General features: G+C 39.0%; 2 protein-coding genes across 3 annotated transcripts in view; both read left to right on the top strand.

Moving 5' to 3' along the window:
* The window catches only part of psmd14 (proteasome 26S subunit, non-ATPase 14), an 85,627-nt gene extending 84,008 nt beyond the window's left edge, over positions 1 to 1,619 (top strand). For both annotated transcript variants that reach the window (XM_067987377.1, XM_067987378.1), the window contains exon 11: positions 139 to 1,619. In XM_067987377.1, the coding sequence (XP_067843478.1) occupies positions 139 to 237 (99 nt within the window). In that variant the 3' untranslated portion in view covers positions 238 to 1,619. The remainder of the gene's footprint in view (positions 1 to 138) is intronic.
* Positions 1,620 to 4,573: 2,954 nt separating this feature from the next.
* Positions 4,574 to 9,745, top strand: tbr1b (T-box brain transcription factor 1b). Its single transcript, XM_067987379.1, has 6 exons — positions 4,574 to 5,283; positions 5,869 to 6,023; positions 6,249 to 6,370; positions 6,623 to 6,781; positions 7,352 to 7,413; positions 8,062 to 9,745. Exons 1-6 carry the CDS (start codon positions 4,604 to 4,606, stop codon positions 8,897 to 8,899), a joined length of 2,016 nt encoding a protein of 671 aa, XP_067843480.1. The 5' UTR covers positions 4,574 to 4,603; the 3' UTR covers positions 8,900 to 9,745.
* The last annotated feature ends 2,918 nt before the right edge of the window (positions 9,746 to 12,663 follow it).

Raw genomic sequence — 12,663 nt, 5'->3', positions numbered from 1 at the left:
CATTATAAATAGAGTACTTAAAAATGTGAATGTTACAAAAAAAAGTGAGAATCTAGATAAAATATATTTTCACAAAATTATTGCTTTGCTTGGAAAGTGACCTCCTTGTTAATAGCTTGTATCCTGATTGTTTCACAGGATCCAAAACGCCATTTGGAAGAGCACGTGGATGTTGTGATGACTTCAAATATTGTGCAGTGCCTAGCAGCCATGTTGGATACAGTTGTATTTAAATAGTGAACTGTAATACTATAAAGTATTAATGCATTCTATTATATTTTCTTTTTTGGATTGTGTAGTTAACATTCGATGACTTGTAATGCTACGGCTGCTAAAGACTTTACCTACCGAAAGCATAGACAGTCGACACCATTACAGTCTGAGCTGTGAGCAACACTACAGTACCTGTCATTGTTGCCTCTTTTGAATCAGTTGTTAAGAACAGATGGATTCAGATCTATTTCAGTCTTATTTTTCCTTTTTAAAGAACGAAGTTTAAAGCAGTGTCCAAGTTTGAATTTGGTATTTTTTATTAATGTGATTTTCCTTTGATAGATCTCAAACTATTAATAAAATAAAAAGTCAGCTGTCAATTTATTTGTACGGTAACTGTTCAATATCACGAAAATCAGATTTACGCTGTCTAAAACGGTTTCTGACCTTTATGAAGACTTCAAACTGATGTGTTGCAGGGTTTTTAAAAGCACAAAACCTCAACTAGACACACAAAAGCAGTTATACGTTTCTCTGATCCTTCCTTGTTTATTAAGAGCTGTTCATCGCTGCAGAGGTAGCACATGTCTAACACCTCTAGGGTCGTAGCTGTGAATATGGCAGATGCTAAGGTCAAACTAGAATCTCGTCTGTACGGAATGACATTTCTCAACCAACTGCTTGGCACAGAAAACGTTAAGGTACATTAACCCACTAATTCATGAATAAGAGGCGCACAAGATTTTTTTTAGAAGAATGTTCTCTGTTGTGATTAACCTTGATACAATCCAGCCATAACTTGCAATGATTGGCAATTTAGAATTACAATACTCCAAAGTGATTACAGATAATCGTTATAATTGATTGTACCGCCTATTTGTAACAGGTTGGTGGATTTACATTTTCAGGAACAAATTTGCTAGAGAAAGACTCCTTTTTAAATTTATCTTTGAGTTACGAGTCTCACACACTTAGTATGGATTGCATTCCTGTATTATTTGAACACTTAATTATTCCGATCTTTATATTAACCTTATTATTTCGTCTTGGAACAAGGAAAAAATCTAGCGATCTGTAATTGAAATGTAACTCCAGAAAGGATGTAGACAATTATTTATTATATAGTGCGCTCGATATCGCCACACCAGCCATAGTATATTGTTGGAGGTTTTTTACTGGAGTAAAAGCCACAAGTCGGAGGTAAAATTACCCAACTTCAGTAAAGATGCAATTTTGCGTATTGTATAATGATCCATTCGTGACAGTTCTGGGTGACTCGGTGGTGCTTTCAACATTGAAAATCTATATGGTCTTGTTTCTAAAAGTAGTTACACGAAAATTGACTATTTGACTCCACTGTTTGAAGAATTGTTTTCAAAAATCTTGTAATAAAATCCTGAAATACAGCCTACTATTTTTGGATGAGGACTTCGTCGTTTTAGCCTCTTAAGTTTTTCAGTAATCAAGAAAAGAATATTCAGTCTTCAACTCTCCTGCTGGTGGGTTTTTTCCGATACTGATAGGGAGCTCAGCAGCATTGCTGCTTCTTGCTGATAGCGTTCTGAACATAGGCTGGGAACCGCAATAATAGATCTTCATGCCGTATTATAGAGTTGTTGAAAAATCAATGGACCATATTCTAGATTTTTGGTGAGATTTCAGATCTTGAAAATAAAAGGCTGCACATTTTAAGTAAACAAAACCCTACAGTCGTTTTAATTGCGTCTCTTTAGTTATTTGTAATGATTGTATATGCTTTGATATAAACCTAAACTCCCAAAGACATGGTCTTACACTTATCTCTCTCGCATATTGTAATACAAAAATGTAACTAGTACCATGAGCCAAGTAGGCAAATGGCAACAAATCCTACTTGTAGAAATTCTCAAATTCGCGTGAACCCATTTGTTCTTCCCTGACTGGTAGGTGTGCTAAACTGTTTTTAATCACTCGGGTTTAAGTTGCAATTTGTGTAATGTGAACATTTTAAAAGCCAAAACAAAACGATAATTGACAAGAAATCACGTTAAATCAATCCGTTGGTGATTTACTGGAGTAAGGTATCCTCCACTTTTTATTTCAAAATGGTGAGGGGTAACTGACGAAGTCTACGGGACAACAAATATGGTGGGTTTCTGAGATATAGTGAGCCTGAACAAAGTTACTTTTCAACTCCACTCTGACGTGAATTTATTGCCAGAGGAATTATGACGGCGATCCTAAACAAATTTGCTCAAATATGGAACTTCGAGTGGTATTGATATAGGATCACCAGCACGGCCCTGCGGTTGTGTAGGAATACTTAGTTTCTGAATAAAAACCCTAAATATTGAATTTAGGCTGTGTCGACCATTGATTGCATCATTTAGTCACTTTTTTAATCTTTGCAGCTGCTTTTCCTCATCTTAGAAATAAGATGTGACTTGCATAGTTACTAATTTAACAATGCTAAGTGCTTGTAAATACTACATTTTCACTCGAGTAGGAGAATAAAGCTCACAGTGGAGCTAGTGAACCTCGAATGCAATTTAAAGTACCATTATAGTCGAGCAATTTTAGCGATAAAAACTGTCAGTGTCCACCATATCACGGGCTCTTTCACACAGAAAAATAATTGGTCCTTTTCAAGCTGTGGTGCGGAACATCACAGGGGAATTCTGTTATTCGCGAGGAATAATTATAAAAAGGCCATTTTCATTGACTGCAAGGCATCCCGACTCACATTTTGTACATAAGGGCGGAAAACGCATATGCAAATTGGAGCAATAATATTTAGTAAAACAGCAATGTGAAATTGTGTCGCTGATTACATTCACCTTATCTTATAAAAAAGCTGATATGCACCAGATCATCTTTATACCTGCCTTGTATATTTTACATGAATTCAGTTTATGTAATTTATAAATAGATAATGTGTTACTGTCGATATAAAATCTCACACCAATGATACTTTATAATAAGGTTAATTGAAGTCGTGTGGTGGCTGACAGTTTATAAGTGGAGTATAAATGGGACATACTTAAAACATCCTAAATCCCTCATATGTAAATTAGACTAGTGATTTGCCAGGTGTAATTATGTATACGTTTTGCCAGTCACTATTGATAACGTACCGCCATGTGCAAGTGCTATTCTAAACTACTTTAGCGACGTGTGTTCAAAAACACCGTGAAAGCGTAACGTTTCTTTTATTTTAACCATGTAACTCTTAAGTAGCCGTCTCGAGGATGCAGCAGGCATAACAACTTTATTCCCAGTGCTTTCCCCAGGTCATTAGATAGGAAATGAACCGAGCACACTTGTAAAATGTCTTTAGTTCTTTACATTTAAGCCTTCTTTTGTAACTTCACAGTTGCTTAATATTTAAAAGATCAGAATGTTCTCCTTGTACTGAAAACCGTGATTCATTAATATTACATTTTGGCTCAAAATCTCTTACGATTTGTTCACATTATGCTGTTTGATATAACTTTTTGAAGTGCGAATTTAAAAAGAGATAAATGTTTTAGAAAACAGTAAAATTGCGCTTTGTTCTAGTCTTTTGTTATATTGTTACGCTTCACAAAAACGCGGAATTTAAAAAAAAATCTATCACTACCACTAAAAAAATACCCCAAAGACATCAAGATGCTTTGTGCAAGTCCTAAATATTTGAAAGGCGACCTCCTGAAATACGCACTGGCTAATGTATTGAAGTAATATCGTAAACTATTGTACACAAGTACAAAAATACTGTTTAAACATCGGATCACAAAAAGGACACGACTGTGACATTCTTGAATTGCGAGAGCACCACACTTCAAATAAGTGACGCGAGATAATTGTTCCCCTATTTATAGTTGAATACTTTTTCCTGCAACTGGCCTGTCTCACTTAACCAGTTTTTGTTATCGGATCTTTAAATAATCAGTGTTTTAGCAATACAGATGTGTAAAAGCAAACACCGGAACAATTTAAGGGATCCTTATTCTTTACAATTTAACCCAATTGTATCCAGAGACGCTTCCTGGCTGCAACACTGTCCAAAAACAGGGGGAGGGAAGGTTCCTTGTTAGTAACACGCAGATTGTCTTTCTAAAATGAGATCATCTTGCAATTTGCCATCATTGCCATTAGGACTCAGGTGATTATCCTAATTAATGTCTGTCTAATTAAATTACTGTCAGCAGTTAACCAATAGCAAGAGCCGTTTCATTAGCTGTGCAACCGGGAAGATCAAAAGTGAGTCCTTCGTTACTACTGCAAAGTGTCAATTGGCCAATCGCTTTTGGGGGAAAAAAAACTAGTACAAGCCTTTGTGAGAGTGTTTAAAGAATTGCTTTCAAGCGGGTTGGGTTTTTGCATCTGCTGTTGAGGGTTTCTATAGGGTGAAGTGCCTGCTTATTAAGCTATGCAGTTGGAGCACTGCTTATCTTCATCTATAATGCTCTCTAAGAAATTCCTGAATGTGAATAGCACTTATCCCAACAGTGAGCTCGCTTTGCACGATCCCATCATCTCGGCCAGTGACAACCTCGAAAGAAGTTCACCTCTGAAAAAAATTACCAGGGGGATGACGAATCAATCAGAGGCAGACAATTTTCCTGACTCCAAGGACGCGTCGGGGGACGTCCAGAGAAGCAAGCTCTCTCCTGTTTTGGACGGGGTCTCTGAAATTCGTCATAATTTCGATGGATCAGCGGCAGACAGATATCTCCTGTCACAATCGAGCCAACCACAGCAACCGACTGCTGCTCCCAGTGCTATGTTTCCTTACACTGGCCAGCATGGACCAACACATCCTGCTTTTTCTATTAGCAGTCCGAGCAGGTATATGGCTCACCATCCTGTGATCACAAATGGAGCCTACAATAGCATTCTGTCCAATTCTTCTCCCCAAGGCTATCCAGCCACTGGTTACCCTTACCCTCAACAGTATGGACACAGCTACCAGGGAGGACCTTTCTATCAATTCTCTTCTGGACAGCCAGGACTGGTTCCCGGTAAAGCCCAGGTGTACTTGTGTAATAGGCCGCTGTGGCTTAAATTCCACAGACATCAAACGGAAATGATCATCACTAAGCAAGGCAGGTAAGTGGACCTTTTTTGTTCTCAAAGCTACGTACTTTCACTGTTCTAGGTAAGGTGGAAGAGAGAATGCTCACCAACTGCAAAGTGGCAAGAATTAAATCAAAAGGCTGGATGTTTAGGAGAAATAACACCACGTCTACGTCTTTGGGTTAATAGAAATGTCAAATCCAGTTTCGAACGAGGTTCTAAAGGCCGGATATCTTTGATTGGAGTGAAAATTGTGATAGAATATAAGCAGATAATTTGTAAACACAAACTAAGAGAAAGGCTCCACAGTTTCTAAGAGGTCTAAAATCCGTTCTTATTCAAATAGTTATATGTATCTGTTCATAGAACAATACAATTTAAAAAGGAAATTTGTATTGTAGCAAAGTTAGAACAGGGATTTTATTCTGGCATCTCATTTCACTTAATACTTTCATATGCTTTTCTTAAAAGTTTAAAATTTTAAGAAATTGGACTACACAGTAAAATGCAGTGAGTGAATTGACAGTACATACCCTGACACAAACAAGCCTAAAAGCATCCGTATTTTAATGTCTCTGATTTATTTCTCTTGAATGAGTTAATATCCTTCTGTTTCAGACGGATGTTTCCATTTTTGAGTTTTAACATCTCTGGTCTGGACCCGACGGCACATTACAACATCTTTGTTGACATAATTTTGGCCGATCCCAATCACTGGCGATTCCAGGGAGGGAAATGGGTTCCTTGCGGAAAAGCGGATACAAATGTACAAGGCAAGTTTTTCAGCAATCTGTCCTCCCTTTAGTTCAGTGATTGGGACTATTTAATTGTTGAATCACACTATTTCGGTAAGTGCTTTCCAGAGTTGTCCTGTTTTTCTCAATTATCTTAAAAAATCAAACCTGCTGCGTTTTAGGTGTTCATTGTTTTGCGATATAGTGTTCCAGATTAGAGGTGGCATTATATTAACGGATTGTATCTCTGGATGTCTTCTGTAGGCAATAGGATCTACATGCACCCAGATTCGCCAAACACAGGTGCTCACTGGATGAGACAAGAAATTTCCTTTGGAAAATTAAAACTAACCAATAACAAGGGAGCAGCAAACAACAACGGCCAGGTAATGGGCATTTTTTTTTGCAATTCCGATTTTTTTTTAGTGCGTGTTTTAATGAACCCCGGTGATTAAGGGTTTTTAAAAAATATTGAAATCAATTAACCGGGGAGTTTAGAGTCCTTGTTACGTGAGCGGTTTTGACAAGATGTGTGACATCTTAATGGCTAAAATATATAGAAAGTGAGTCTGCTTATCTGGCTGTGGGTTTAATAAGGCAGAGAAAAATAAAGCATTTCCATGTTGTTTTCACGACAGATGGTGGTTCTACAGTCTCTACATAAATACCAGCCTCGACTACATGTAGTTGAAGTGAATGAGGATGGAGCTGAGGATTCGAACCAGCCCGGCAGGGTTCAGACATTCACCTTCCCAGAGACTCAGTTCATAGCAGTTACAGCATATCAGAATACAGATGTAAGGAGTTAACTGGGAATGAAAGTATAGGATGTAATTGTTCAGCTGTGTCTTAATGATGGTGTACAATTCCTACATTTTTCACTGAATGGAACATTTTAGTGAGACCTCCTCCCTTTTTAATACACAATTATAATAAACCTTTCATCAAAAGGCATCGAACACTAAGTGTATGAACTACATTTAATACTGTAGCATCGAATGTTGCATGGACTTCTCGATGTACTTTTTTTAAAGACAGCTTCTGGAAATCAGATCTGCGAAGTTTTACATTTCTGGTCATTCATAAAACATGTCATATAAATACTACATTCATCGTCACAGTTTGAGTTACGGCATAGAATACAGCTCGAAACAAAGCCTGTCCTACAAACTTGGTAGCCCCACTGCACTCCACAAATGTAACTTTTTTTTTTATAAAGGAATGACTTTCTCGACGCGATTTACATTAATATTTTAAGAAGCTGTCTTCACATTGTTTGTTTCATAAGAAACAGGTGACATGGCTTAAAACAAACATTTTGCGATGCATTTCTCTATTGAAATCGGGTTTCTTTTTTTAAAAAACAGATCACACAGTTGAAAATAGACCACAATCCCTTTGCCAAAGGATTTAGAGATAACTATGATACGTAAGTTTTTCACTTTTTAAACTTGTAAGAAAACTGCTGAATGGACGGAGTAGCGTTGTGCTCACCTAAGTTTTAAATGCTGTAATGAATTCTTAAATCGGATATTAGTTTTCCAGTTATGTCAAGGTGTTTTAAACCTGGGGCTCTTTTAATGTGTCACCAATTAAAATTGCAGTTGATGCTTTTGATATAGTGATCATGTATTTTTTTTTAAACAACCTAGTATTTTGCATAACGTTAGGTATGTCTAAGTTGAAGTTCCAAGAAGGCAGATATTACAATGTGTTTTGAATTTATTGCGTGGTTTCCTAGAGTACGTGAATAGCCAACACTATCTGGTATAGGAATGCATAAGTAGGATGATAACTCATTATATCAAAGTGTGTCTGGGACGCTTTCCAGGTGACCACAGCACAAACCAACTGGGCGCTGACTTATGAACTAAAAATCTGTTGTGTTTACATCGTGATTCGGCTGTGTGGCTCTGTTAGTAACTTTTAGTCTCATGTACGCTTTTGACCAGGGCGGTAAATCCCATGCGAATCAGTAAATCTTGTGGGTTACTATGATGATCAAATTGGTTTTGGTGCCTGTGGGCTGAACTGTTCTCTCCTCTCATTCAAGTCTCTTTCTTTCCTCGCCCTGTAGGATCTACACGGGCTGCGAGGTTGACCGGCTCACCCCGTCCCCGAGTGACTCCCCCCGCTCTCAGATCGTGCCCGGTACCCGCTACGCCGTCACCCAGTCCTTCCTGCAGGAGCAGTTCGTCAACAACTACGCCAAGGCGCGCTTCCACCACGGCGGCCCCGGGGGCGGCGGCGAGCGGAGCGTCCCCCACAGCAATGGCCTGCTGTCCCCGCAGCAGGCCGAGGAGCCGGCCGCGCCCTCCCCTCAGCGCTGGTTCGTCACCCCGCTGCAGCAGCCCGCCAACAACCGCCTCGACTTCTCGGCCTACGACACCGACTTCGCCGGTAACGCCATCCTGTCGTACGGGGTGGGGGTGAAGGCGCTGCCGCTGCAGGCCGGCACCCGGCCCCTCGGCTACTACCCCGACCCGTCGGGCTGGGGGGCTCGCAGTCCGCAGTACTCGTGTAAATCGAGCTCGGTGCTGCCCTGGGCCCGCGGCGCCTCCACTAACTCGTACCTGGAAGAGGCGGCGGCGGCGGCGGCGGCGGCTGCCGCCGAGGGGTTGGGCCCGGGCTCTGACCGCTCGCCTCTGGCGGCCGCACCCGAGGACAGTAAAGCGAAGGAGCTGCCGGACTCGGCCTGGAGCGAGACGCCGTCTTCCATCAAGTCCATCGACTCCGGCGACTCGGGCATTTACGAACAGGCCAAGAGGAGGCGCATCTCGGCGGACGCACCGCCGGGCCCGGCTCCGGCCCCCGAGAGCTCGTCTCCCCTCAAGAGCGAGGCGCTGACCCCGAGAGACTGCGAGAAAAACTGCGCCAAGGAGATGGCCTTTTACGGCTTCTACTCTCACACCTAAAAACCCTCCTCCCGGGCCTGCGGGGGCGGACGGAAAACACCCGCCTGGCTTTCAAATTTATCGCCTCCCTCGAAAGTGCCAAAACCTGCTCCGAGGTCTTTGATCAGCAAACCTGGTGCCAAAATGGAAAGATAAAGTTTGTTGCACAAAGATGCCCCCTTTCTCTCTGGTTGTGGTGATGCCTGTGATCACTGGTAATCCCGGGCTCGGATGCACAGGCCGGTGTTTTGTAAACCCTGTCAGTGTTTTAATGTGATGATGATTATAAAACAGTGAAGTTAAAAGCCGTGCGTTCACCTGTTCACCTGTACAGACACCCCCATCCTCCTCGTGTATTTCAGTTGAAATTTTGGGTATGTAAATCGTGTCTGTACAGGAAACTACTTCTTTTCAATTCCTATTTGGCCAACTTTACTACAGTTGGAGTAAGCCAGTTCTATCTAATCACATGTACAGATTATTTTAAACGGTAGATCAGTGGCATTTTGCGTTATTTGCCCTCGGATGGCTCGGATTATAGAGTAAGGTTTTAATGCATTCGTTTTGTAGAAACGTAGAATTTTAGCAGTTTAATTCCTCAAGTTGCTGTCACGTTGTTCAAGTGACAGAGATGCTCCAAGAGAAGTATATTATGGTCTGTTTGCAATAGGGGCTGGGGGCTATGACGCTTTTCAGGGTTGATATGTAAATTTTGTCTATTCTGTAAAGATATTAATTATCGTGCTTGTATATGGATATACTTTCATTCCGTTCCAGTCTGTGAAGTGAGTGTCACAGATCCTGTTTGTTTTTTGCCAGTTTGTATACATTCATGTGTAAAATGAAATAATAAAAGTATGGAATCTTTGTGCAGTCTTGTAAATATTTTATTCCTTCCTATATTTTACCATTGTTGTGGGTTCTAATTCCATTTACAGAATCTCATAAATTTTATCTTTGATTAGCGGTTGTGAGTTTTTAGATCACATATAAGTTATTAAATGCAGTTGGGTAGGAGTGGATTTTCTATGCTTACGAATGAAATTCCCTTATTTAGCTTATGGAAGTTAAAATCCAAATTGTAATAAATAAATGAAAAGGGCGTTTACGCGCTGCCATGTGAGTTACATTTTTAATGGGTATTTACTGTATTGTGTAAGATTACTCTTATACCGTCAAGTTCTTTTAAACCCATAGAGTACCAGATACATTTGTAGCCCAAATTTCGCCTTGTTAAAATTAATAAATTGCACTATATAAATATTTCTCATACATTTTACACTTTTTATTTGGCACAAATACTGTGCCAGTTTTTGATGCCCACATTCGTGATGAGTTGAAGATGTAAGTGTGCACTTTTGAAAGGGTAATTGCGTTTTTTTTTGCTAACGAATTTTAATGCTTCTATCCTTTTTTGGAACTGTAATCAACGATTCACCAATTGATTTGCTTGTAGGATGTGTTCATTTCTCCGATCCGCTATTTCCGCGAATGAATTATTTTACTTCCACTATCCGGGCTCTCATATCTTCAAATCAACAATAATTCCTATAATTTATATATCACCTAGAGATCATTATTCGTTAAATTCCTATAATTTGCACGTTTCCGACGCCCTCTTTATGACTTTAATCCCGTTGAGGGCTGCGGTAGCTTTTCATGTTCAAAATTGGATTTAAATTAACTGCAATTTCTGGCTTATTACGAATGAAAATCTTTATCTTGTTTTTCTCCCGTTTTCGGTTCCACTCATTCTTATCTAATGGACGATGCTAACTAATATTTAACCTATTAATAACGAAATATTTAGGTAGGAGAGGAAATTGACTCACATTTGTGTACGGCAATTGGATGTTAAATGGTCGAATTAATGTAAATCAAATATCTTTGTAGGAGTCTGTTACAAGATAAATCGGATTTCCATATATTAGTATTACCTGCATTAGGTTTTTGTGTTTGAGTATTCTAAAATAAAATATTAATTTTTGTTCCAGTTAATATATCTCAGGACACGAACATACATAGCTTTAAATATCAAGTATAACATTTAACAGAATATGGTCATTCTATTTTTAAATAATGTGACTGGATAGGGTTGTGTAGAGATAAAAGAAATCAAAAATAGAAAAGACTTACTTTGTTATGAGGATTTTAGCTTCTTGGTCCACGCATTTTTTGGTATTCCTATATACCAAGTGAAACAGATTACAGACTTTACCTGGTTGCTTATTTTGTGCATTCTATTTAACCCTTGCGTACTTAATTGTGTTTGAAGATTTGGTAGGTATTTTCCGGTCTGCAAGTCTCTGGGTGGAAAATGTTGCCACTTCAGAGTGCTAACAAAACGGCAGTTTGAGGTAATTCGTTTGTGGTTTTTATTTTGTATTTGCTGTCTCATGTCCTTTTATTACTATTTTTGTAAATACATTAATTAGTTTAGGTACCATCTAGTAATTTTAACTTCACATGGTACCATTAAACTTTGATTCGATTGAACTAAAAAACCAACGAAAAGATGCTGAGTACCTTCTGCTAACCCGGGATTGTTGACTAGAAGCAGTAATTGTTGATTTATAATTCATTGTGAATTACAGCATCTTAAAATAACCATGTCCCCTCTCCCCTCCCCCCAAAACACCGACAAAATAAATGGATGAATGCAACAAGAATACGACACAAGGGCCATAACTGGCTGGAAAAAAATCACTTAACACGCGTTTTGTTGTGCTCATTAAAGCCCTTAATGTAAATCTAGGTGGTGTCAGATACGGCATTCATTGGTTACTTCCTTACTGATATGGCGTGCCTATAATATGACAAATACCCATCTACGTTTTCACAAGTTGTTATTCATACGCTAAATTATATGTTTTAAGCAAATAAGTGTTTAACAGCTCTAACGTGTCATGTGGTATTTCTATGTTTCGAATCGGTAATGCTGTTACTCGGTAACAAACATTAATTCTGTGAATTTTGAACAGTAGCTAATGAGTGTACAGTATTCTGAGAAATGCGTTGATAGACAAATAAATATAGATAATCCTCAAATAGTATAATTACATAATAGTCAATTTTCTTAAATCTATATCACTTCGGATGCAATGTCTAAATGTTGAGAATAAAACAATAAATTCGGTGAGTAAGACTGCTCACTAATTGTTCAAATAACTTTCCTGCAGTTTTTCTTTAATTTTAAGGAACTTAGAAGTGAATAAATCTTTGAAAGGCCGCAGCCAGTCTTCATTGATGCTGCAACCTTGATTTTTCAGCTGTTCCACTTTATGTTTAATCATCTTCATAAAGACTGGGACTCCGTCAACACTGGCACAATTTTTTACAAGCGAAAAATACCCGTCAAATCAAACAGATGAGCTTTCGTTGGAGAAACTTGACATTTCAACCCTGAAAGGGCTTATTAGAGATTTTTAATGTAACTGTCAATCTGCAAAAAGAACGAAATCCACACACATCTGTAAAAAGGAAGTTACAGGGAATGGGATGTCTGGGAAAAGGAAATGCTGACCATGATTTGTGTCAGTTTCATCAGACTACAGCGTAGTTCGCCTTTTGGAGATTTCGATTTACTGTTCTAGATGAGATTAGTTGCTTACTGCTGGATAACATTTCTAGGTCTTTGGAAGTGGCAGAAATAGTCTCACCCTGACACCTACAAACACACAGAATGTAGGTCAGACAGTGACATTCCACATCCCATGCCTATGTTATATGCTTGTAATATATACGCTATCTCGTGGCGTGAAACAAGGAATTTGAATAACTGCCTA

This window comes from Heptranchias perlo, chromosome 7 (assembly GCF_035084215.1).
Source record: "Heptranchias perlo isolate sHepPer1 chromosome 7, sHepPer1.hap1, whole genome shotgun sequence".
Taxonomy (NCBI): domain Eukaryota; kingdom Metazoa; phylum Chordata; class Chondrichthyes; order Hexanchiformes; family Hexanchidae; genus Heptranchias; species Heptranchias perlo.
This window is presented reverse-complemented; position numbering and strand designations above follow the sequence as displayed.